Source organism: Choristoneura fumiferana, chromosome 19, assembly GCF_025370935.1.
Source record: "Choristoneura fumiferana chromosome 19, NRCan_CFum_1, whole genome shotgun sequence".
Classification (NCBI taxonomy): domain Eukaryota; kingdom Metazoa; phylum Arthropoda; class Insecta; order Lepidoptera; family Tortricidae; genus Choristoneura; species Choristoneura fumiferana.
In genome coordinates, this window is record NC_133490.1 from 5,998,060 (window position 1) to 6,025,588 (window position 27,529).

At 37.4% G+C, this 27,529-nt stretch overlaps 3 protein-coding genes across 11 annotated transcripts in view; 2 read left to right on the forward strand and 1 right to left on the reverse strand.

Annotated features, from left to right (window-relative positions):
- Fim (plastin-2 fimbrin) overlaps positions 1 to 10,605 on the forward strand; it is a 54,193-nt gene extending 43,588 nt beyond the window's left edge. The window contains exons 7-15 of the mRNA XM_074102684.1: positions 1,118 to 1,227; positions 1,636 to 1,830; positions 2,577 to 2,790; positions 3,310 to 3,440; positions 3,900 to 4,047; positions 4,686 to 4,837; positions 5,499 to 5,600; positions 6,129 to 6,298; positions 10,235 to 10,605. Coding sequence (XP_073958785.1) covers positions 1,118 to 1,227; positions 1,636 to 1,830; positions 2,577 to 2,790; positions 3,310 to 3,440; positions 3,900 to 4,047; positions 4,686 to 4,837; positions 5,499 to 5,600; positions 6,129 to 6,298; positions 10,235 to 10,466 — 1,454 coding nt within the window. The 3' untranslated portion in view covers positions 10,467 to 10,605. The remainder of the gene's footprint in view (positions 1 to 1,117; positions 1,228 to 1,635; positions 1,831 to 2,576; positions 2,791 to 3,309; positions 3,441 to 3,899; positions 4,048 to 4,685; positions 4,838 to 5,498; positions 5,601 to 6,128; positions 6,299 to 10,234) is intronic.
- LOC141438735 (polyamine-transporting ATPase 13A3-like) overlaps positions 1 to 27,529 on the forward strand; it is a 426,124-nt gene that overhangs the window by 147,908 nt on the left and 250,687 nt on the right. The window lies entirely within an intron of this gene.
- Dmtn (transmembrane and coiled-coil domain 2 protein Dmtn) overlaps positions 11,752 to 27,529 on the reverse strand; it is a 56,408-nt gene continuing 40,630 nt past the window's right edge. For 4 of the 9 annotated variants that reach the window (XM_074102798.1, XM_074102797.1, XM_074102794.1 and 1 more), the window contains 9 exons: positions 27,254 to 27,268; positions 21,630 to 21,653; positions 20,708 to 20,855; positions 19,993 to 20,119; positions 19,668 to 19,778; positions 19,226 to 19,333; positions 18,560 to 18,750; positions 17,256 to 17,390; positions 11,752 to 15,485 (listed from right to left, as the gene is read on the reverse strand). In XM_074102798.1, the coding sequence (XP_073958899.1) occupies positions 15,458 to 15,485; positions 17,256 to 17,390; positions 18,560 to 18,750; positions 19,226 to 19,333; positions 19,668 to 19,778; positions 19,993 to 20,119; positions 20,708 to 20,855; positions 21,630 to 21,653; positions 27,254 to 27,268 (887 nt within the window). In that variant the 3' untranslated portion in view covers positions 11,752 to 15,457. The remainder of the gene's footprint in view (positions 15,486 to 17,255; positions 17,391 to 18,559; positions 18,751 to 19,225; positions 19,334 to 19,667; positions 19,779 to 19,992; positions 20,120 to 20,707; positions 20,856 to 21,629; positions 21,654 to 27,253; positions 27,269 to 27,529) is intronic. The other 5 variants (XM_074102801.1, XM_074102799.1, XM_074102796.1 and 2 more) reach the window with 4 other exon arrangements.

Consider the following 27,529-nt stretch of genomic DNA (forward strand, 5'->3'; position numbering starts at 1 on the left):
GTTACTGTTACTAAGCGCTATTATTGAACTTTGCTTAGAAGCGAAAGCATTTTGGTGAAGTTGGTTGGTAGTGACTAGATATTTTTCCTAGTCTCACGCGACTTAGCTTGAAAATTCTTCTAACAAATACTAATATATACCTAGTGCCATCCACGAAGACGCTGATTTTGTCAAAATTAGCCATTAATGACATTGTAATAAGAACCACGGCACGCGTCATCGTGAATGACTCTACCTATAATACCAACCGTACGTGATTACGGTACTACAGTCGCCATCAGATATTTCGGAGCGGCCATGGTGGTCAAAAATATAGGCACATGGACTCTATTATAAAGGTATTAGAGTTCATGTTTCGATATTTTTGATCACCTTTTCCGCTCCGAAATATCTGATGGCGACCGTACGTTGTGGTGTAAACGTAAGAGTAGGTTTGATCACAGTCCCACCTGATGGTAACGTAACCGACTGTGTGGCCTAAGTCTGAACTAATGTTCATCATTTCTTACGGTTTTATTGGATTTCCGGTGCTCGAATACGTTATTAAATAATCAATATTTGTTATCTAGTTATGACAATGAGTACGTGACTATTGAGTCATAAGCGATAAAAACCAGTTGTTTAAGGCAGACAGGATTATTTTATAATCGTTATGTTTTTGAGATATTGAAATGGTTAGGTTGCGGTCTTGACCATATAACTGCAATTCCGAATCGCTTCCTTACTTACTAATATTATAAATGCGAAATTAAATCTTTCTGTCAGTTATATCTTCATGCTTATATCGCTGAACCGATTTAAATAAAAATTTGGTATGGAGATAGTTTGAAGCCTTGGGAATGAAATAAGATAGTATTATTTCAGAAAAAAATATGTTTCTAGCGGGCTAGCGATAAACGAATTCTTGGCAGACGAATGTCGGGGACAAAAGTTAGTACGATATAAATCAGAATTAAAAAGGGTAACAGGTTGCCTTGCATGCCAAACAACTCTTTGCTTTGTGTATAAAAAGCAGACTATAAATTATATGACACCAAAGGGCTAATTTATCTTGACATCAGCCCCTATAAATACCTTTCAAATCACCGTATTCCCTAACAAATCATTTTGTTTGCAGGCAAACCACACTTGGTGCTGGGTCTACTATGGCAGATCATCCGCATCGGTTTGTTCAATCAAATCACTCTCGAACACTGTCCAGGCCTTACCGAGCTGCTCAATGATGAGGTAATAATATATAGCAGTCAGTTTCCTTGCCAACAGTTGCATTCTGACGCATTTTCTATGGATAATGTCATCGTAAGCGGAAAGATGTACACTGCTGGAAAAAGCTCCCCCAAAGAATTGCACAATGACCGACCCTGCGTCGCCTGCATATGATGAACTCCCTTTATGCAGGGTCTAACCATGCTGTGTCTTTGCCAACACCTCGCGAGTTTTTCAAAATGGCTGAAATATGATAATATATGGTAAAATCCGTATAAATATTTTATCTGCTGACAAAATTTCATTAGAATGCTGACAAAATTTCATTAGAATCAGTTGAGAAATGTAAGTACCATGAGATCAGACGAAAATCCGGTCAGCTTAGATGTCCACTCAAAACATATTTAAATTTCCTCTCTTAATTTACAGGAGCGTATCGAAGACCTCATGGCGCTGTCTCCCGAAGCGATCCTCCTCCGCTGGGTGAACCACCAGCTCCAGAGCGCCGGCGTCACGCGACGCTGCACCAACTTCCAGCAGGACGTCGCAGACTCCGAAATTTATTCTTACTTACTCAAGCAGATTGCGCCGCAAGACGCCAATGTTACTCTCGACGCGCTCAGGGTAAGTTTACCTACGTGCGGAGAGTTTTACACCACTGGGGGACCATTTACCCCATCACGGAACCTTTTACTTTTCGGGGGTCCAAGTATCTTGCAGAGTTGGGAGATGCTACGCGTGTTGTGAAAAAGATGTCGTTGTCTCGTGTTTGATTTTTACTCGCTCACGCAAGATCCTATGCCTTAAGTTAGAAACACACTGACGCCGGAGGCGGAGCGCCGCGCTTCACCGACCCGCCACCGCTCTCTGTGTGTTTCAAGCTTTAGGCACTAGTCCCACCACCGGCGAGTACCGAGAAGAGAATGTTTTTTAGTATGAAAAATTTTTCGCTCGGCGAGAAAAGCTATAAAATGTTCTTAATTAAAAAACACTCCGCCGCACCACCGATGCAACTAATGCCTAAACTTACATTTGACGCGCTCATAGTAAATCCGCTGGTGACCCCTGAGAGGGACAAGCATCTTGCACAGTTAAGTGATACTACTCGAGCTACCAATAAGATGTGGTTAACTCTGACTATTCATGACAACTGGCTCTACTAAGTAGCACCAGGCGCAAATGTTACCTTTGATAAACTAAGGGTAAGTTCTCCTGTTGGAGGACAAATAGTGATGCATCATTTCTTCGAAAAGTTATGGGTAAAAGATAAGATGTGGAGGTCAAGAGGAGAGGCCTTTGCCAAGCAGTTAGACGTAATTATAGAATCAAAAATAATATAATAATTTAGAAAATCTTGAATTTTCTTCCAGGAACAAGACCTCCTTCGTCGCGCTGAGCTCATGCTCCAACAAGCCGCCAAACTGCGGTGCCGCGCGTTCGTGACTCCAGCCGACGTGGTCAGCGGCGTGTACAAACTCAACTTGGCGTTCGTGGCCAACCTGTTCAACCAGCATCCAGGGTTGCAGCGGCAAGGAGAAGACGACACCCAGCTGCACCAGTTGGATGAGACCAGGGAAGAGAAGAGTGAGTAATTTAGCTTCATAATTTAGTTAACTAATTCTTCATCAAGCTGCGTTACCGCGTTTGTGACGATAGCCGCATATTTAAACCTTCGTCGCTTACTTTTCCAACCAATAGGTCCCATAAGCCCAGATTTTAGCTAAATTTACTCTTCTTATTGCACTATCTCCTTAGGCTTGTCTGTGTATAAGATTTCGGATTATTCGCAGTAGTTCCTTTGTTTCTTTCCTTTCTAACTAATAATTACCTTTTACTGCAAATAATCCGAGATTTCATTACTTTTTATAAGCAAATCATCGCAATCGAGATGCAGGTTTTCCCTTCCCCTCCCTCCTCTTCTCCTCGCCCTCTTGTTCTGAGAGGAGGCCTGTGCCCAGCAGTGGGACGTATATAGGCTGGGATGAAAGTTTCAATGTTTTATATGCCAAAAAATAATTGATCATGTGATCTCTGGAACTGCCCTGCCGTTGTCTGGAGCTTGCTTGCTTGTTCTTGAAAATGAACGCGCTATTTATTGTTCAGCGTACCGCAACTGGATGAACTCTATGGGCGTGGCGCCGCACGTGAACTGGCTCTACGCGGACCTCACTGACGGACTCGTCATCTTCCAACTGTATGACATCATCCGGCCCGGCATCGTCAACTGGAAGAAGGTATGCCAGTCAGCGTTGCTTACCGGCTGCGACACAATAACGGGTCGCGGCCGGTATTGGGATGGGTCACGAAAAAGCATGTACTTAAAAAAAATGAGTTTTTTTTTTTGAGGAATATGGCTTTTTGCCCATGTGGTTGGTGTCAATTGATCGATCACGTTTTTACGTTTTTATTTTACGTTTTTATGTGGTTTTAAGGATTGGGCTTCAATTATCCTTAGATTCGAAGCGGTCAGATAAGAAAAGTCTAAAGAAAACGTCTTTGACCGTGTCGATATCTCTGTAGTTGACTGCTGAGGCCGGACCATTTCGGGCACACACAAATATTTTATTTTTTATCTTTTATTTATCTGTCCCAATTTTTTTTTTATAATTTCAAGGCTCCATTTTTTTTTGTTAGAGCTACGAGATTTTTTCAAAGCAGTGACGTTACACGAAGCGACTGTTGTTTTGTCCCAGGTGCACCGGCAGTTCTCTAAGCTGCGCAAGTTCATGGAGCGTCTCGAGAACTGTAACTACGCGGTGGAGCTGGGCCGGCAGCTCGGCTTCTCGCTCGTCGGCATCGCCGGCGCCGACATCAACGAGGGAAACGCTACGCTCACACTCGGTACGTGGTACACTCGAATACTTGCCCACGGAATCGCCCGAGATGCCTCGCCGGGGTTTTCGCGTCCAAGTTCTCTATCTCTTTCTGTTGTTTTCTCTATCTCCAAAAGTAATGTTTAGCTCGACACGTTTCGGGCTAGTTCGCCGCGTTGCGTTGCTCCTAAGAAGGGCTACGAATTAGCTCGAAACAGTCGAGCTAAACTCGATTTAAGACGTAAGTTATCCGGTTCAATATCATTTAATATGAGTGAGTCTCACGGTAGTTTAATGTTCAAAATTAATAGGGTTATTTGTTATTTCTAACATTGTCTCATTTATAACATTAATAGGCGTTTCATTTTTGGCACCATTGTTACACGTATTTTGTCACATATCTGTGATAATAGCAATCATTTTGTTTCTGTTCTGTGCCACAACCCGCTTGACCACCCTAAGGGGCTGTTTCACCATCCATTGATTAGTGTTAACTGGCGGTTAGGTGTGATGCCGTCTCTATTTGTTTTGTTCTAATAGACGGAGACGGCATCACATTTAACCGTCGGTTAAACGCTAATCAATGGATGGTGAAACAGCCCCTAAATGTGTGGTGTAATTTATAGACTACCTCTACGTTGTACTAACGCTACATTCACCTTCCAGCGCTCATTTGGCAGCTGATGCGGGCGTACACTCTGTCGGTGCTCACGCGTCTCGCTAACACGGGCAACCCGATCATAGAGAAAGAGATTGTTCAATGGGTCAACAATAAGCTCGCTGGCGCCGGGAAGGCTTCCTCCATCAAGAGCTTCCAGGTAACGTTGTGTTTGGGCTTAGGATATCAAGCACAGTCGAACTCTTCAACTTCTTAGTAAAACTTTGCGAAAATATACGTGAACACGACTATTATTAACGGCGTAGAAGCCTGTTCAGATATTTTTAATCGAATTTAAAGTGCAGCGGAGACCATAGCGTCTGTTATTCAAGCCAATATTATCTCCCAAAGAGAACAATATTTATGAAAGTTTTACGCTAAATAGTTTTTGTAAATGTAGTGTTTCTCATGCAAGTGAATTGTTATAATTCATTATGAGAATAAAGTTCTTAAACCAGAAAGTTTTACCAACCAGCAATAATAACCTGCGAAGCTAATATAACCCTTCAAAGCCACCAAACTTCAATCCGAAAGGCTTGTGCCCAGAAGTTGGACACGTATCGTATAGTCTATCTAGAGATGTGTGCCAGTCAACTTTTGGCTCTCATGGCTGAATAAAATGCTTTATAAAGTTGTTTAAACTTAGTATTAGTTTACTGTTTTATTGTCAATTGTAGTGGTCTCCGCAAACATACCCAGTTTAGTGCGGGAGCCGCCGAAGAACCACAATTTGCACTTCAATCTTTTGTATTTCAAATAAATTAAATGAGTATAGAAACACGCTCAATGCCATTTTCGTAATTGTTGTGTCTATTTTCTAGGACGAAGTTTTGGCGGACGGCAAGGTGGTCATTGACCTGATAGACGCCATCAAACCTGGCGCCATCAACTACGACCTAGTGCTGCCTGGAGGCAACCCGGAGGTGAGAACGATGATCTTATCTCTTACTAATATTATAAAGTTCGTGAGATTTTCCGAAGTTTTGATGCTTGTAATGTTTTAAACTTTCGTGATTTTCACTAGTAGTTAATTACCATAAACGGGACATATCACGCTAAACACACGAGTAATATTTACCTCGACGTTTCGATCACATTACAGTGGCCGTGGCCACGAGTAGAACCCATCTGTATTGATGCATGTTTGCTGGCTGCCTTTTACGCAACTTAAATGAACGCAGGTTATTTTAAAGCCTGGTTAAAGCCGCGGGTTCACGGTGGATGCTGGCCGCTTCTAACCGAAGCGGCTGCTGGAGGCTTATGGCCAACAGTGGACGTCCTACGGCTGATATAATGGTGATGATGAACTTGAAGCACATTAACGACCACATATCACTACGCGCTACGCTCGTAACCAGCAGCAGCGTTTTTCCCACTTTGTAAGGCTTAACAGAGAACCCAACTGTCGGATCCTTGGCACTGAATTTGACTTCTCATGATCTCATCCCCAGGAGAACCTGGCTAACGCGAAATACGCCGTGTCTATGGCGCGACGCTGCGGCGCGCGCGTATACGCGCTGCCCGAAGACATCACCGAGCGGAAACCCAAGATGATCATGACGGTGTTCGCCTGTCTCATGGCACTGGACTACATACCCACCATGGACGCGCCCGTCAACGCGTAAGTTACAGGCTGAGGATGCGACACCAGGGATATGCAGAGGCTTTATTCTCTTGTGACCCAATTGAAATTTTTGTTTTATGATCCAAGCGTTATGTTACGCAGTAAGGGCAGCGAGAACTACTGGCCGAAGAGGCTTTCCTTTTTTTTGTAATTTCTCAATACTTATTTCCAAATTAAGACTTTGACGTAGGCGGGGTAGACAAACTCAAACAGTGTTTCAGTTTGAAATTAACGTTTTAAATTTAAATTACATAGCTGCGTGATTACTTCTGGTGTCGCATTTATTGTCCCTCTTTGGCTATTGTTGGGGGACGCTTGCAAGACTCGAGAATCAAAGTTTTGAGCGCATTCTCTAACAATATAGGGTTACGGACCGTGTCAAATCATGACTAGTCTTACCGGTTTAACAGTTCAAGAGGCATGACTAAAGTAGATGCTTACTTATGCTATGATCTCCACTTTCTTCTCATACAATCTTACATGACTTGGATCTTAAATTTGCTTTATTTCAATACGGTAAATAGTCATGATTCGATCGTCTCCGTAAAATTGGGTTGCGTTTACATTGTTACAAATCAAGTATCAAGATATAGAACATTACACGACTTTAGATCACTATTTTATAGTTTTTTAATGCCTTGATATTTTATGTAACAATTTAAACGCAACCATTAATTCGCCATGGGATCTGTCAATTCCTTTTTGATTGGCGTTGTATGGGATTTTGATGATTGTATATGTCTGGTGAAGTAGCTCTATAAAGACTATCTAACTTGTTATACAATTAAGAACAGTGAGAACTGGAATCCAAACTTTTTTTCACTGCTCTTAGCACTAGAATTGATAAAGTTCACTCGCAACCGCACGATCCTCTCAGAATAGGCCAATCGTGTATTTATACAGAATGACTAATTTGCTACGATAGTCTTTATTGAGTACTATAGAGTAAGGGAATTGTGAACCGTTTTGTATGTCTTGTTTACATGTATATCATAAGCGATATAAGTAAAATCAATCATCTTGTATTTTAAAACCGAAGTAATAAATCATTTTTATTCAATTGCTGACTCGAATTTTGAATTAATACTAAATATCTTGTCGAGTCAGTATAAAGTGCAAGTTTTAGGGTAAGCAATGAGCTTGGAGTTTGAGTATATTTCATGTTTTTCGTGACAACGCAGGCCTTTTTCGTATTATAAACATTCCAAGCTTTTTATCTAGAAAATCAACCCACCTAAAGGTACAAGCAATATTTAAAAAGCTAACTACATTTACATATTATGTATATTATAAACGTGATCCGTGTTTAAATATTTTATAGCAGCGGTTATTTCGTATTTCATTCATTATCCTTCTACGAACATCAGGTAGTGGTCAAGTGGGTGTATGAGGGTAAATTTTTAGTACATGTTTTATTAAAATTTAAAATGGTACCGGTAACGCTATGTAAAAACGGTGAGCGTTTATTGTACAACAATAAGGAGTGGATGAACGAATGATAAACATTTTTTTAAGAACATCTTCAGGTATTTTGCGTCAATATTTTATAAGGTACGAAAAAAGTGGCTACCTCATTCAATTTCTACTACTTTTTATTGTAGTACTATCACTACCATAACCCACTATATGTATACAGTAAGCATGTTAAAAAGTTCCATCAAAATCATATGCGGCCAAGGTGTGTTTTCTTTTATCACTTACCTAAATTATCTCAATGTGCGAAAATGATCTGTTGGTAACATAGCTGGTCACATATTGTTCTGGTCTGGCCACTGGTAAAGGTATTGTGATGTCTCAACTCTTGTTCAAATTGGTTCAGTTTCACTGTTGATGTACAAGAAAATTCAATATACTCTGAGCTACTAAACCAATTTAAACAAAGATATTGCCCGCAAGGTGGGAATAATATTAACTACATATAAATATTGTGTATGTAACAATTATATGTAATTTTAAGGGTAACTTATTATATATTAAGGCCTCTGGAGATAAAGCGCTATGCACGCCTGTTCAACCCTTTAAAAACGACTTAAGTATATAAATGTAACGTCAAAGAAATGAACCTCATGCTAGGGTATACGTACAATTGACGACATTTCGTTGCGACAGCGTCCACTTGTATTAAAAAAGTATGACAGCGTGTACACACACAGCGATATCGACGCGGCGTCACTGTCACTGTATTCGCATATATTGCCATATTTTTCTACGAAACTGTGTATCACAGTTCTGTTGAGGTGCTAAAGTCACCATTGCTCGGAATTCCACCATTATCTGATTGTATACACACTAAGACACAGTTGTATTTTTTCAAAGGGTTACGGCAGTATTTAGCATATAGTCGCTACGGTCTAATGACGGCTTAATAACACTAGTACTTATCAATTAGTATTACAACGTGTCAATGTTTTTTATACACTTTTTACAACGAAATTGCTTTTCAAAGTGATCGTTAAGTTAGGCATGATTCTAGTTCGTACCGTCGGTACCAAGCCGTAGGTTTATAATGTAGGGATTTCTGATTAGTAAAATTACGCTGATTTTGATATAATTTTTGGCTTCCAATCAAACTGTTATCATTCTTATAAAGGGTGTGTTTAATTTTGTTACTGTTTTGAACTTACCGTTTGTGTTGAACATAATTTAACGATTGACGGAAGAATGGTAGGCGAAGTCGAAAAAATGATTCTTATTGATAAGTAAATTGCTCTTATGCAGATTATGAGTGGAAATTGGCAATAACGTGGATGTGAAATTGTGTAAGTGTAAGAAAAAAAAAGTAACTTTATAAACCGCAAGACTAAAACCAATTTACATTCCTTTCGCATTCGGCATTCCCCTTCACGTTTCTACCATTATTTCATAAACTACGTAATCGCTATATTTAGTTTTAAATGTATATTTGCTAAGTTATATTAAGCTTTGTGAAATATTTTTCTAGAGCATTTTATCTACGACATTCCCGCGGGATACAACGATTTAATTTTACTATATTTTTAATTTGTAAATTTTTATTTTGTTAAGATTTTTATTGAGAAATATTTTTCATTTATTTTAGAACTATTTTTACGATGGGAATCAATTAACGATTTAATATTCCATTTTAACGCTATAATGTGAGCATGGCAGTCCTATACATATTTTGTATCGAAATAGTAATATGCTAGCTGTCTTTAATTATTATTGACAAATGTACCGAATAATGAATAATAAAAGGAATTGGTAAAACTTATCTGCTTTTAATTTGCAACCCAACTTTAATTTTTCAAAATTTTCGTCACTTTCTGCTACACGCTCTTTGACACCATCTAATTCGAGCCGTCATCGGTTTTAAAACTTCGGTTAATAACTCTTAAACCTACTGTATATCTTACTACACCTAAAGGGCTTTTGATTCATGTTTCTTGTCAAGTGTTTGTGTCGATCCATATCCACATATCTAAAGGGCTTTGGATTAATGTTACTTGTGCCATGTGTCTTTGTGTCCATCAGAATTTACACATCCACGGTGATGGGTAAAATTTTACTTTGATTTTAAAAGTATATTATTCTTGAAGTTGGAGGTTCATGATTATTACAAGCTTTTAGAATAATACTAGTTTGCTAATGTCGATCGGAACTCTAAACAGAAAATCGGTTTTCTTTTTCTTTCTCGTATGAATCTTTAAGAAAACCGACGAGTCCTGAGCGACGTTAACATTCCGGTTGTACAGTCAAGGGCAAAGATATCGACACGGCCAAAGTTGCAAAAATATGTATACACGGCCTTAATGTTAAGTGCATAGAGTCGCGTATACATATTTTTGCAACCTATATGTAAACTGGATGACAATGCTACAATCAGTAAAAAGCTTGTATTAAAAATGAAACTTAAATAAAACTTATTGGTTAACTTAAAAGCTATCCTATGCATTTGTATCCGATTATTTTTAGGCCGGCTACTCAACCTGCCGCGTTTCTGGACGACTCGATTGAAGTTGAGATCATAGAGAACCCTGATGACAGCTTCGGACTGGGCTCCGCAGAGACCGAAGAGTCCTTCGAAGAACCAGAAGATTCCCTGGATCAGAATTTGATACAAGTCCAAGATGATTCTGGTTTAGGTTTGCAGATTTCCGAAAAACCGGCGATACCTCCCAAACCCGACTTCGCTCTCGCACGGTAGATTTCTGTCGCTTCTAATACATAAGTTACCGTGAAATTTTATAAAATATTAACCTGAGAGTGCAACTTTTATATTCTTTAAATAATTTTGAATTATTTTTCTACATTGTATTTGCGTAATAAATTATTTTTCACTTTTATTCTAGTGTTTAAGTGTTTTTGTTTTATAAGGTTATCAAAGAAAAGTTACGACTGTATTTTCAAAGACCAGTCCAGAGACCTTATTGTCAAACACACTCAGAATCACAATAGTTTTCACCACTTCTTTCTGACACACGGTATAAGACGAGGGTAGAAAGAGATGGTGAATGCGACCGAGAACGTCACCGCGTTAGAATACGGACTCAGGTTTATAATTTTTCACTTCTCATGCTCTTAAAATGTTATTTTGGTTTCTGCATATCGGGACTAAAGCTCCTTATTAATGTGTAGGGATTGTATTTTTTTAACTTACTCTTGAACCCCTAAACAGCCAGTGTTTTAGAATGGAGGATTATCGCCATATTGATTGTGTATAGACGATTTTTATGGCGTGGAAAACTTCAAAATGCCAACTGTGCAAAAATAAATTAAAAAGATTTAATTTCGTGAAACACGATTAATGATTACGAAAATTAACATATTATTTAATTATATTAAGTATGAATTCATATTATTATGCATAGTAAAATTAGTTTTAAATAGTTTTCAAGTTTTAATCTGTTGGCTAAATATGCAAGCATTCAAACTGTCACTTTGCAAAAAAAAAACCGCGGAACATTTTTATTTGCTATTTGAATTTTAAACAATGTCTATTACTCCTCTCGTATTGAGCGTACGTTGTAAAAAAGTAATATTGTATTTTTTTATAGAACGTCGTTTTTTTCCTCGCATTCAAAGCGAGACTAAACAACCATTATGACACACGAGGCTGGCTAAACATCTCGTCCCGTGTCATTATGGCTTGTTTTAGTCCCTTCTTGAACAATCTACTATTATGATTTACAACGAAAAAGGACTGAATATGCGCAATTATCCTGAGTTATGGAGTTCTGCAATTGGGACGATTCCGCAGGCGCAGTCGTTGAACTAAAACAAAACAGTCCAAAACAGCTAAAATTAATGATAGCGACTTGCTTTGTCGCTCTGCTGTACCATTACTTGTATCGTGTCTGTGCGTCGTTTTCTGACTGAATTTGTGGAACTAGGTTTATATTAAAAGCGCACTAAACGCGTGCGCCTTTCTTACTATTATACTACTAACTTTACTTTAAAAAAAAAAGGTATATCTAGTAATTTAAACACAATTTCCAAGTTTGTGATGATTTAATTCATTAATTCAATCCATAGCCGGCAACAGAAAATGAAAATATCTTACTCTCATTCAATACAAATCGTACAAGTTTACAAAACACTTCGACGGGAGCTCAGCACACGTGATTAATTTCTACTATTCCTACTTAATATATATATGTTTTTTTTTACAATAGGCATTCTTAATAGTAAGGATTAATAAAGTTGTAAAACTAAAACTATCACATATTTTTCCTTGAAATAATACACTAAAATTATTTTCTCACTAAATCTATGGGGCTGAAATAATAAGTAAGAATAGTAGTAACTTACTCACATTAACATAATCAAAATAGGTTTAAGTAGAACCAATTCAAAAAAAGATACAGGATTTTTTTATTACAAAATAATAATAATATATGCCCTGTTTCGTATAAAATATTAGTGTTTATAACTAATTGTCGTTATCTATAATTAAATTAATATTTTATATGAAACAGCCAACAAGTACCTAAAGTAGGTAGTTTTAATTAACAACTGGCCATAGTCTTACAAATTTTCAAAATAAATATTGGCCTTTCGAATGATATTTACAACATGCCAGTTTTTTATAGTACCGAATACACGAACTATTTGGCTGTATAGCAGTGCCACATATAATGATGCAGTCTATTTATTCAGATAAAACAAACAGAGAAGGCATCATGGATATTCGTCACATAAAATTTATCTATGAGTGGTAACACTGGTTCTAAATGTGTCTAATTGCCAAAGTATCTACCACAAAAAAACTGAAATACGTTTTAGATAAACTAAAAACGACAGTTATCTATGAAAGTGACATTTTAAAACCACAGTTTTAAACAAATATTCAACGACGACGGTTCGTTTTTGTGGTAACATGGAATTAGTCTAATAGGCGACTGGATGTTGTAAAAACATTGATGGTTGAAGTTTTTACAAACGATATCTAGAAATTTTGGTAGCTCCTCATTAAAAATAATCAATTAATCATATTCAACAATTTAATTTACACAGACGTTTCTCGCACTCGTGCTCAATTCAATAATGCCACAAAAATAAACTTGTTTAGAGCACAACGTAAATAATAAATATTTACAAAATTACAAATGACAACTTAACGGTTTTGACACCTCAACATTTTGTACATCGCAACAACGCTGATAAACGTACCGTAACTGGGCGGGTTAGCCTAAAAATCTAGATTTTTTAAGATTATCGTTGGCTAAAGGTAATACTCGCTATTCAGTAAGAAATTTTGGAATGTATTCGCTTTAAAAATATCAATGTATCGTTTAGATTAATAATAATTTTTCTAGATAGTTTATCGAATTCGACACGGCGAGCGGTCCGGTCCCTCTGGGGAATTAGTCTAGTGTAAATAAACAGTCAACGCTGCAGTCTATAGAATACTGGACACTCCTATAGCCTTCTTTCACACGGTATTCATCGTCATCGTACAGATTGAACACGAATCTGGGGGCACGTTAGTGCCCCCGCCAAGTCGAGCAAAACAAAAACAAAGGCACGGCCGTACCATACTTTTCTCGAGGCCATTCAGGCTATTTTCAACATCTAAGTTATATCATCAATCTTCGTCCGCGCTGACGAGTGTTAACTAAATCGAATAAGCACCAATGCAATAAAGACCGCAAGGTATATGCAATGAAATGACAGATAAACAATTTAGCCGCATTCACATTTATCTGTCGTGTTGTGTCGTGACGCATCAGAACGGTATCGGTTTCATACATTATATATGGTTGCGTTCACATTTATCTGATGCAGTGCGTTGGGTGTGACGGCTTGTGTTGTGTCGCATCAAAGCTATAGAGAGAGAGAGAGTGAGAGAGACAGAGCATCACAACACATCACGGCAGATAAATGTGAATGCGGCTTTACACCGTGACGTGTGACGCGGCGCCGAATAAAATGGCGCGGGAACGTTTGACCAATGGCTGCTCAAGATTTTACCCGCGCAAACTTAATGCCTTATTATTGGCTAAAATGGTTTCGCCTCTTCCAAAAAACGCTCAATGCGCATCGTTGTATCTTATCTATGGTACAAACTGTACAACAAACATTAATAAGTTTAATACATTTAAAACGACTCTTTCCCCACAACTTCGCCTACAGGGAATTCGTTTATCGCTATCCCGCGGAATATATGCAATTTCCCGGGATAAAAACTATCCTATGTCCTTCGAAGGGTTTTGAACTATCGCCATACTAATTAAATCGGTTCAACGGCTTAAGCGTGAACAGACATTTACTTTCGCAATTATAATAAGTATAGTTATAAGGATTCTACACGGAATATTTTGCACGGTACGTTCTTCCACGTGGACTGCTCGCAACGGCAGTCAACTGAGCAATATCGAAGAAGGATACCAATACCAGTCCGTCCGATACATCTCTAGTAAAGTCGACTTGTGTTGATTTGTCTGAGTCACGCAATAAGAATCAAATTTTTTGATATTTGTGAACAACTTACAAACTCCATATCTTGCTGACTGTGGCAAGAAATGACTTCACCCTCCCTATATTATTACTATATTTTAATTAAGCCACTCGAGGATTCATATTAATAAATAATCTATGCATTCTCTAAAAAACTGGAATATATTACGAGGGACCGCACCGCTCGCAGTGGAAGGATAATTTACTAACATTACATACGGTATCTTCCATGTATAATATTAAAAATTGACTACAACATTCATTGTTGCTAAAAAATTACAAATATTACACGATGAGCAGTAACACGCCGCGTCTAAACGACTAAAGCTTTCAGTAAAAAAAATATTCACATTTTACAAGCTATATTTTGTGATGGCAAACAATCACTTTTTTATTTAAAAAATGTATTTACAGTGTTCTCCGTCCGGCCTGCCCGAAAAGTTGGCTGTTCGATAAATAATTTGTTAAAAAATACTAAAACTAACACCAACGTCTCGGGCAGACGGGAGCTTCAAATAAAATGTCCGTCACCTAAATAAAGGAAATTCCATTGTGATCATATCGCTTAACGAATTCGAGATTTCGACTACATTCATATCATATCTGCCTTGACAGTAGACTGCAGATATTCTGACCGGTATATAACAGCTATACCGGTTCAAATCACGCCAAGGACAAAACAACCACTTGACGTCTAAATTTTTCGGGCCCAGCCCGTTTACAAACAAAAGTTTATTATACACGCATCGCGCAACTTAAATAAAATATAACTATGAATATCACTGTTACACAACAGAATGCCGCTCATAAAGAAACATGCCAAATATTAGCAAGCCAATGATTCTGTACAAAACAAAACTTTTGAATGTTAATTGAACTAACAGCCCGAAAATTCGCTGTCGACAGAAAAATTAGCCGCATGTATGTTTTACTACAAGTAAATTTATATGTACTAGAATAATAAAATTGCATGTTACTTTAGATAGGTTTCAGTTAGGCAAAGATATTTAATAAACAATAATATACATTACAAATTGGTGTTTCATGAATTTTATCATAGGCATACCGGAAGTAACTAACTACTAACCAAGAATAATTTCAAGATAAAATGAAGAAATGTCGACAGGTACAATTTTGTCCGTGCTTGATATTTATATTGGGATTTTGACAACACAAATTAAACAAGACAAAATTGCAATATTTTTTTCAGAATCACCAAATACGCCGATTTCAGTACAGTTAACCACATAACGCATTGCATTCATACCTGTAGTAAAAAAAAAACAAAATTAAAGAAAATAAAAATAAGTTTAAAATTAAAATAAATTATCCATTGCAATTACGTCCGTTTATAATACAAACTAATATTATATTTTATTGATATGATTTATGTTTGTTATAACTACATATTTATTATACATACATAAACTTTATCGTAAATACGATGCTATTATTTGTGAACATAAATTATTGTAATTTTTAATTTAATTATACAAAATAAAGCAAAATAAATACATTACATATTAAATTATATTTTTCTCGACACTGAAATAGGCATAGATATCATTAAAATTTGATACCGAGACTCTTTGACAAAGCGATCACGATATCATTTGCTTGATTTTTAAACGGGACCATTTATCATTCACAAACGTAGAGAAAGAAATATATAGATAAACGTTTTACATTATTTTTATCTACCTCATTATTTATAAACTCTTTGCAAGCTACTGTGTAACTTAACATTGGTATGTCATGTCACACAGATAAAACATACTTTTCTCACAGGTCTACACGGAGCGGCAAAAAATCTGGCCCTCAAATGTATCCAGAAATAGGTAATTTTGTATGGGCAGTGGGCCAAATTTAGTGCCCCTAAGTATATTTATGAATAAGAAATAAGCTATACCATTACAGAAATCGGAACATACATTAGGACGAAACCAATACATAGGTCTATTCTCAAGTTGGCAATTAGGTTATTTTAACGAAAAAATGAGCAGCAATCTTGAAAAGTTACTTGGCCATTCGGCGTCACAAAAATCCAACAGTACCTATGGTTTTTAAAACTCTCGTATTTCTCACTCATAATCAAGTTAATCATAAAATAACAGCTAATCCAACAGAGCTAAGGCGTGGCAACCACAAAATCGACTAATTCTTTCGAGAAATACCAGAATTACTTATTACGAGTAAATTAATATTTTAGTTTACATTCTTTTCGAACCATTTTTTCGTGATTTTGCGAACTCCTATGCTGTGGGAACTTAACAAAATTCTTCCATATTCCTTTACATCATAAAAGGAAGCTCTATGCTAAATTTCAGCTTTCTAAGGGTAAGGGTTTGGACCTGAGTAATACATATAATAAAACAGGCGCCAAAACATGTATGAACTTAACACAAAAAAACTTAAAATGATAGTTTTCTATGTATCGACCTGTGTTGAACACACATGTTCGCCGATTGCTCAAGTTTTTGTGATTATTATATCTCATCGTTTCGGTCGTAATGTAAGGCGTAATGTAACGAAACTTTGAGGCAGTTTGTATTTCAAAATCGTTCTAATATAAAAATTAAAAAAAAAACGGCCAAGTGCGAGTCGAACTCGTGCACCGAGGGTTCCGTACGAATTCGTGTATATGTTAAAATATACGCTATAAACGGCCGTATCTATTTAAATCCAGTGTTAGCAAAGCCCTGCTTCTAAGTAAAATTTATGCAATGTGGGGTCATTTTATATTGGTTGGTTCGGAACCACCTTAACTTTTAATAATATTAGTTCATTTTAATTATATGTTTCTGTTAATTTCAGCAATAGTTCTTGACATACAGCCCTGTGACGGACAGACGGACGCCGAACGGACGGAGTGTAGCGACATTAATAGCGTTCTATTTCTTACCATTCGGCTACGAAACCCTATAACTATAAATGTAACTTGGCAATTACACGCAATTCTGGTATTAATCTAACAAATATATCAACCAATCGTGTGGCCTCCACGCCCTGAACAGAAACAAACAACCTCCCACATTACCTGTCATGGTGTTTGTCGAGTAGATATTCCTTCAGCCGGCGCACCAAGTGTTCTGAGAGCTGCGTCACTTCCGGCCATTGCTTTAGCACCATCACCCCCACCATTACCGCTAGGCTGGTGGTTAGAACTCGCACCCTGCAACCGATGGGTAAGGTTTATTGAATCAGGCATTACTTTGCGGAGGTCCATGTCAATGAACTATAAACAGTTATTATTCTCACACACAGATATAGATTACACTAGATAACGCAAACACTTCAATCTGTATGAAAACCAACCGTGACACTTTTTTATATCTACTGTGACGTCTCAAGAGCGAATTAGCGATGTGAATTACCCGATGTCCGCGCAAAATCGATTCAAATGCGCCGCCCGCCCGCGCCGTGGGGCTCATGTCAGTCACTAGTCATGATTAGTCAGTTAGCAGTCAGTCTTTGTATGGGGCCAACCCCGACGTTTGGTCGGGGTTCGGTCACGCGAAGTAGATGCATTTGCGTAATCTAGTGTAATCTATATCTGTGTTCTCACACGTGACCTTACGGTAACTGCGACTATGCAAACAAATATGTCATTTTTGAATCAGGCGTTACTTTGCTGAGATCCATAGATGATACTAACGCCATCTAGCGATATTTTGTTTGTCAAAAAAGCCTCATTGAGGGCGGTTAGATCAGTTTCTCATACTTGTTATACTGCATAGTAAATATTGCGCGGGTAGATCGCAACGTGTGTGGATAGACTTGTGGAGTTTTTTAAAGCAGGCGACCGGCGCAAATTCGGTTCTCAATTATTTTTGGGTCAGTCAACTTACGCAGGTTTGGTGGACCTTAGGATAAGTATCAAATAAATAACACGGGAAACTTGACACCAATTGACCTAGTCCCAAAGTAAGCAAAGCTTGTGTGATGGGTACTAGGCAATGGATAAACAAACATACTTCAATAAATATTTAAACAAACAAACATTTGTATTTTTCATACAAATCGAACCCGGGACAAGCTTCGTAGTCAGGTTCTCCATTCACTGGGCTATCCGGTGCGTCGAGCTGTCATTTTCATAAAAAAGCGTACCTCTCTTTTTCGATTTTAGAATAAATATGATTTTTCCTACTCAGAATCAAGAGCACAATCGATTACAATAGTTTAAGATAACATATCCCAAAAAAAATACAGTTTTGTTTCCTTTTTATCATAGACTCACAAACCTGACTCATAAAATTTGTATGAAAAAGTGACATACATTTTGAAAGAAAATGTAAAATTTAATTTTTAAAATGGCCGTATAGATTATGTGGTGGTGGTGACCTGGTGCGCAGGAAGGGCATGGCGATGCCGGCGACGGTAGCCACCAGCAGCAGCGCCAGCTGCAGCAGCGTGAGCGCCACGTTGAGCAGCTTGACGAGCAGCAGCCGCGGGGGCAGCCCCGCCACCGCCTCGCCGCCGCCCGCGCCGCCGCCCCCGACGCCGCCCGCCATCCACTGCTCCAGCTTGCTTATCTGTTAACACGTAAGCCCAACACTGAAGCGTCTCATTGTGCTACGGCACTAGCTTAGTCAGCTGCAATGGCTACTAACAGTTAGAAAGTTACTGCCCTCTTGACTAAGTTTGGTAACTTAGTCAAGACGGCGCTAATTTAATCAAAACGACACGAAATTTAGTCAGGTTGACACTAACTTGTTAGGACGGAGTATATTAGTCAGGTCACCAGTAATATCGAGAGGGCTTACACTTTCTTAAAAGGCCGGCAAGGGACCAATGACTCTTTGAGTAGTTAGTCAGGACGTCAGTAGGTATATAAGTCAAGTCGGCTGACTAATATACACTGATAGGATTTAAGACGTTTGCTGTGATGTGAAATGATTCCTTGGTGGCTCATGAAGGACTTTAATCCTTGGCCGTACAATTCTTGTTTATTCGTTAAGAATTATGAACCGATGATTACTTCGGTTATTCATCCAATTTGTAACTCACTTTTGTCTGACAGAGATCGAGCGCCTCGTGGATATCCCGTATTCTTTCCTCGCTCTGGTACTGCACTTTTTCTTCCACATCCGTCAAAGCTTGCTTCAAATTTTCCACCTGAAGAAAAAAAACGTTAATCTACTACCTATTGATACATGTACACTGTTTATAGTCTAGAAAGTGATGCCGGAGTTTAAGTTCGCACTATACAAATCACGATGTCACAGTACATTGCTAATTTAGCTGTCGCACGCACATAAAGATTTAACATGCTCAGGAATCATCAGAACTTTAACATGAGAACTTGCGGACATTTGGAGGCCCCCGGCTGGAGGCCTGGGGCTAGCCGCCCCTGTCGCCCCACTAATAATCCGCCACTGCTTCCTCATTTAATTGACCTCCTCGAAGGAGGTAAAACACAACATAAACAGAGTAAAATAATGGACGTCACCTCGTTTTGATGCAGTTCCGTGAGGTCGTTGACTTGTTCCTCGAGACGTTCTGTCTTGAACCGCTCCTCTTGTAGCGCGGCTGATAGAAACGACACTTCTTGTGATAAATTCTGTAACACAAACACTTATTATTAAGTGTGAAAGATGCTGAAAGACTGACTAATATATCAACGCACAGCGCAAATTAGGGTTAGGAGATTTTAATTTTGCACTGAGCTTTCTTCCACCAAGTAAGCGAGTACTAAGGATGGGTTTATTTGGAATTCAACTCCTAAAAGACAAAAGTTGTCTAAAAAAAATTTTTTTTGACATTTATTTAGTAACCTTTAATGCGTCTATTTTCTCCGCCAGCCGCTCGTAATCCTCGCGTCGCTCCCGCAACTCGTTCAGTATCGGCTTGATCGAGAACGTTGCCTCCGAGATGTTATTGGACCCCGGCTGCGTTGGGTACCTGCCAATAATCATAATTTTCATCCGCATTCTTTAGGCGCCGTTCTAATTACGCTATGCAGCGATTTCATAGTAGTAACAACTGTGTTGGTAATTCACGGCGCGCGCAAGCTATCTAAACACGTGCTGTAGCAGCCTAACAGGAACAACTGTATTACTTTTTTGTAACAAGGCGATTTGGCTGGTGATGCTCAAGCTAGGTGACGCGTCGGGAGAAAAGTTCGCAGTCAACAACGTCACGTTCCCGCCTCCATCACAACGTGCTGTAGCAGCAACATATATATTTAGTTAATATTTACTTACATTACAACTTACACGGCCCCTTCGCTAGTGACACTCGAGCTACGTGACGCATCGGGAGAGAACTTTAGAACTAGCGTTGTATGCCGGCTTTTAACGCGCGCAAATAATTGAAGACGCGTTGTAGTAGAAACATCTGTATCAGTTGGTACTTACACGGCACCTCACTGATTTAAGAGAGAATTTCGGAGTCAGCGACGTAGCAAACCTGACTTCTGCCGCGCGCAAACCTTGTCACAAGGTCAGCACGTTGCAGCAACATTTGTATTTAGTTAGTGTTAGTACTTACACAGCGCCTTCGCTGGTAACGCTGGAGCTAGGTGACGCGTCGGGAGAGAACTTGGGAGCCGGCGAGGTCGCGGCGCGCGGCAGCGTGGACCCGCGCGGCGCCGCCTCGCCCGCCTCTGACGCGCGCGAGCCTTCAGACGACGCGTTCGCTGCGCGTTGTAAATACACTCAATACCGGGGTTATACGATCACAGGGGTCATTGCAAAACTTAAGTGTAGTTTTTTTTTATTTCTATGTTTCTCTTTAAAGTTAGTATTATTTGATAGATACTATTTATTTTTCTGCATACGAAAGGTTAATGTAATTTAAAGTCCAATGATCGTTCATATTTAAATACAATATTGATTATGATTTTTCAGGATATAACGGAATAAAATTCTGTGCTAACTTATTTCAAATAGGAAAAGGTCTATATTTTGTTTGAATATTTCAGCTTGAATTTGTTTCTTTATTTTAAATGAATTATGTATATATTATGCTGCTTTTAAACACTTTTTTTTTAAATAATATTAGAATGAATGTTGATACCTTAAGAAGTAATAGTTTTGCGAGGATAAGTTCGGAAAATATGCAAAGCCCCAAGCTTAAATTGAAAACAAGAGCAATTTGAAAAAAAAAATACATATGGCATGTTTAGTAAGTGTGACAGAGCCAAAGCATGGAAAGTACCAATTGAAAATAGTGATACAGGGCATTTTACATGCTTTTATTTATTTATGGTAAAATATTATCATGGAAGATGAATGACAAAATTAACACCAATGTCGATATTAATACAAGTTATATACAGTATCTTCTGGCTTTTGTACCATAGGTACCACCAATAAGGTCCTTGTACAGAAACTTTCCAAACATAAAGTAAACAACTCTACAGTTTTACTATAAACGTAGTCTTTGAAAGTGCAGCGTTGCGTTTATTTACCTCTCAGTTCCGCGTGTGGTGGGGCTGGCGTGCAAGAAAGAGACAACACGATGAAGCAATAGTAACAGGACGCTTGAAATGATTGCATAAATACAAAGCGAATGACACAAATTCTGCCCTCATAAGGCAATTGACAGTATCTCAAAAAAATACTTTTGAGTTATTTATACCATTACGTAGCTTGAAACATTATCTATCAGAAGAACTAAGCAAATTAAATTGGCCGTATCTTGTCTACAACATGATCAACCCCTAAGAACAATAAAACTTCCTTAAGGCTACGCGAAATTAATTTACACAATTCCTCTGTTTACTCGAAATGTCTAAAAATGGGATACTGCCAATTGAAGAGGGCAGAATTGTGGTGTAAAGCGAAATAATGTCGATGGCTCTCTCAAATTTCATTCAGGTGGTCCGAGAAATATCACGCGGGTTTCTTTAAAATGTAGGCTTTGAATTATTAAGTAGAAAACTATCGATAACCAACTCGTATATTTCTCGCACCGCCTTTAGCGCGCTTTACTGAAACCTCGCATAGTCTGTGTAGGTGTTGTATATAAGTATATATGATCAGTTGATCAGGGATAGGAGATTCTACGCTTTATTCTTAACAAACTACTTTCAGGTTTTCAGTTATATAATTAACACAATGTACAGTCAGCAGCAGAAGTAAATGAGCGGTTACGGTGCTGAGAATGATCTACACACGACTTTACTGCCAAGGTAAGAAGAGTGTTTAGATCATTTTGACCGCCACAACCGCTCACCCACTTCGGCTGCTGACTGTATATCTTCTCTTCTATATCTTCTATCTATATAAATAAAAATGAATAGTAAAATGTGTTGCTAAGCGCAAAACTCGGGAACGACTGGTCCGATTTCGCTAATTCTTTTTTTCTTGTGTTCGTTACTACCAGGAGAAGGTTTTTATGGAAGAAAATACAGAAAAAATAAAACGGGGGCGAAGCCGCGGGCAACAGCTAGTATATATATAAAATGAATCGTAAAATGTGTTGCTAAGCGCAAAACTCGGGAACTGCTGGATCGATTTCGCTAATTCTTTTTTTGTTGTGTTCGTTACTGTCAGAAGAAGGTTTTTATGGAAGAAAATACAGGAAAAATACAACGGGGCAAAGCCGCGGGCAACAGCTAGTTCATAATAAATATTAGCTGGTGATGGTTTACTGTTACGAATCACATTTATTTAAGAACAAACAAAAAATACCACGAGGCGCAATAACCAAACATTTGGACCGATTAATGCAGAAATATGTCACGTCGTCAAAAAAAATATTTTAACATGTTAAACAACATTTACACGTCGTTCATAATTATTTCCAAGACCGTTTCTTACTTACCAAGCAAAAAAAAAGCATAAAAAGAAAAACAATAGACGTTTACAAAAATAATTCAGCTAAAACAAAAACAACATAGGCTTTTCACATTATAACACGATTCATTTCTGCATAACACGATCCAATTATGACAGCCTCTCTACCATTACCATTAGCCAAGCGTGAGGAGAAAAATGCTGGTCATCCCACTCGCGCGTACAGTGATTTCTTATACGTGGGACAAGAGCGGTTACAAGTGCTGGCCATGAAGTAAAATGGACGGTCATATACGTCACATGGTACGTTAATTAGTAAGTTTCTTTCAATAAGAATAATGGTATGCGGGCGATAGTAATGATATTGTTCTGTATGGCTTTTTAGTGCGGCAATTGTAGAATAAATAGCAAGGAAAGCTTAGTGTACAGAAAGGAGCTTTTTTTAGATTTAAATGTGAAAATGTAACAGACATAAAGACAGACAAAAGTAACTTTCGCATTTCAATATTAGTACTAGTAATTAAGTAAAGATTGCTTATTTATGACATGTATTTATAGAATTTTGTTTATTTTGTAGTTTCAGATAAAAAGTTTGATAATCAAGATAAAGCAAGAACATAGTGTTTTTTTTCTTCTCTCTACCGATTTCTGTGCGCTCAAGAATATTTTTAAATTAAAACAATACCATTTAACAACATACGTACTATAAACTGAACATTTATCACCAAGATTATTTATTACAAATATACGTAGCGTAACAATTTGTCACGGAGTGAAATCATCGGTGCATATCACTGGCGTATTTATCTCCTCTCAGAACATTCATAAAACCATATAAAAAACACAAACATTAAAACAAAACATATTTACGTTTCTTCCTACACTTCCTGCATTTGTTAAACAGCATGTCGCCTAAACTTTTAATTTACACGAAATCGTCTCGTAAACATCGCACTACACAGTAATATTTTGCAATACGAGTTCGCTCTCGTCTGTGCTAGTTCTGTTGCAGGAACACAACGTCAATCATCGTGACTCTGAGATAATGTGTCTTTATCTATAATAATGCCTATCTATTTACTGTTGTTAGACGCGTGTGAATATAATGTGTTTGCTTTGAATCCGAGTAGTAAATATTTCCATATTTATCAATACTTACTATGCGAAAAATATCGTATCGTCGTTTTGAATTTTTTATGTCTGTCCGTCCATCTGTCCGCGGCTTTGTTAAGAGTCTGGTAGTGCTAGGAAGCTGTAATTTTGCACGGATATATTATTAAGCACGCGGACAACTACGTAATGTGGAGATGATTCCACCAGGCCACCACCCAGTGCTGACTCCATCAGAGGAGTGCATTTATGCTAAGGCGGGACCATTTCGGGCACTCAACATGGTTCTACTTGTAACTCATAGTTTTTCTTTTTGTATTTTGATATTTTGTCTCGAATATTTTTTTCATTTTTTTTTAATCATTTTCTTCTCGTCTATACCTATAGTGTGAGGTATCGTTGGATAGATCTTTCAAAAATATTTTGAGTTTTCCAAGATGATTTTTCGATTTAGGGATCCGTTTACAAAACATTAAGGGTTAGAATGCAAATATTAGCTAAAGTATTCGAGTTTAAAAAGAAAACTATCACAATTTTAATTTAAATCGCTTCAGTGGTTTAGGCGTAAAGAGTCAACGAACAGACAGAGTTACATCCACATTTAATTTTGCAGAGTTGCATGTATGTACATTATTTTATACGTTTCTTTTATAACGTACATTAAATTAGTCTCAATAAAAAAATAGCACCACAAAAATCAAAATGTTTGATGTAAAAACAAACCCTTAAAATTCGGAGTAAGACATAGAAATATTGAAATTGACACATATATGTTTCGTACTTGAAAACTGTCTGACACACAATCACCGTCAGTAGAAAAGATAAACAAAACTGGATATTTAAATACATCACCGCTGAGAAAACCAAAGTTGTATTTGTTAACACAATACATATTCTCAATGAGACGTCAATAACCAGTTACTCTCAACTTGTTATATCAGTGTTTAAGTCGAGTTTAGACTTGCAAGAGAAATCGTGCAAGTTGAATTACTTTGCGAGGACGTAAAGCCAACGAATTTGTAGTGTTCAATCGAGCGCCGCAATGTAATGCAACTTGCACGATTTTTCTGGCAAGTCTAAACTCAGCTTTAGACCATCATCCCAGCCTATATAAGTCCCACTGCTGGGCACAGGTCTCCTCTCAGAATGGCTTAAACCACTAGGCCACCACGGCTGTGTTTAGTTGAAAATTAATATTTTTACATTCGTTTTAAAACTCCAATCTTGATAAACAACTACTTCGAAGTGTTAACTTTGTTTTTAATTGCATAATATACTGAGCGGCAAAAATCTGGCCTTCAATTGTAAGCAGTAACAGGTAATATTGTATATAGAGTGGGCCAAATTTTGTGCCGCTGAGTATATAAAGATTCCCCGATTCCCCGTTCAAGAAATTGGTTTTTTGGTATTCGTGCGGGAGTTCACTTTCTACTTCGCCAGTTTTTTAGAAAGTTGTCTAACTTTTGCTAGAAGTCCTACTAATGTCATGACATTCTTTTTACATAAAACGGACCCATGATTGACCCCTACACTCGAGTACCTATACGAGTAATACATCAGAAAAAGAATAATTCATAAAAAAGTAAGAAACTAAGCTTAACCTTAAACTATTAATCATGTACCAGTTAGTTGAGTTAGTAAACCGTCCATGAACACTACAAAACTAAAATTAATATCAATAGGTACTTAAATACATTTATACATATACATTACAAAATAGTAGATTGTACAACAAGAGCGTAAAACGAGCCATTTTACCAGAGGCGTTCATATAGCCACCCGAGCCGGCACTACGAGGGTGGATAGACACGTCGAGGGGAAAATGGGCTAAATACTCGAGTTTTACACTCTGCTTTTCACTTCGATTGAGAGGAAATTGTTCACTTACTAGGTACCTTTTATTTTTCATGCATTGCTTGCATTGCATTTACAAATTTTTAGTTTTATTTATTTAAATTTGATTGATTTAATTGATTTTTGGTTTTACATAAAATAAAAATTATTAAAAAAATATATAGAAACTTTTTTGTTGGTGGCCGTTGAAACCTGATTACCTTGGTCTTAGACGAAGATTTTACTTTATGCTCTAGAGCATAAAAATGAATTGCATGTCATGATGAGAAATGAAAAATACTTTGTACTACTACTATGTGCCTCAATGGTTTAATTTCATAATAATCAACTAACGATACTAAAGTCAAAATAACGTGCGATTAATATGAAAATTGTTTCTATACCAAAATTACAATATAAGTAAATCAGTTTTAGTGATGTGATGAACGAGTAGTTATAGTGTTATGAATGAGAGGTGTAATGTACAGGAAGAATAAGGGACTGTCGCACTGTTCTCTCATAAGTCACTGGTATTTTATGTGGCAGATATCGGTGCTGCCGTCTGTTTATTCGAATAAAACTTCAGATATCTTTTACATAAATTATCAGGATTTCATGCGTGGTGGTACAGGTAAGTGTTCATTACAGTTCCACTCTTCTAAAGGTTTTTGGTTTATTGACAGTGTTATGCAAAAGATGAATGTGTTAGTTAAACAAGGTTTCTTTAAACTATTGCGGATTATTTCAACAGACGGTTGGTTTAGTTTGACTGAAAACTACGTTTAAAAAATCTTGAAAATAATTAAAAAACAACAATTACAAACAATTTACATGAATTTAAGGATTTTATAAATTGTGGGTGACTAATGTTTCCATACAACGACGTTCAAAGTGTACAATCATCACTGTCACCAGCACTGACATATGACACAACAAAACGTGCATAAATATCTGATACGACTGTATTTCTAGGGCCGGAAGGACGTGTCATCTATTTTTAAGCTCCGCTGCAGCAGATATCAATGTAGGTGACTACTGCATCAAAGGCGTGACTACACTTTGAATAAAAAAATACCAATGAAAAACCTACACAGTGGTTTTCAATCAAAAAACCCAATAACCTGCTGAGATATTCCCAAAATTTAAAGATATCCTGTATATTTAAGAAATAAAATCGCAATATACATGCAATTCAATTATTGCTAAAATATATTTGTACAGGAGAAACAAAGAATAAAAATATCTTGTATCTTTACTGCATAACACCATCCCAGAGGTAAAGATGTAAAGGTATAGTATGTGATGATCATGGACGCATTCAATTATGTTCTACACCACACGAGATACTTACAAGGACCCGTGTTTTCTGTGACAGAAATACATACAATATGTTATAAATAAAATAAAATATATAATATATCCTATCGTTATTCTATGTAGAGTAAAGTACAGACATTCAAAAGCAAAATGGCATGATTTAACACCAAAAAATTTAATTTATACGTAAAAAATATGCATATATTTTATTGACACGTGAAAAGAAGTTCTTAAATGCATAATAGTTCATAGAGCTCTTTAAAACATTTTCCTTGATATAGATACTGAATTGAATTGCAATATGTAAATA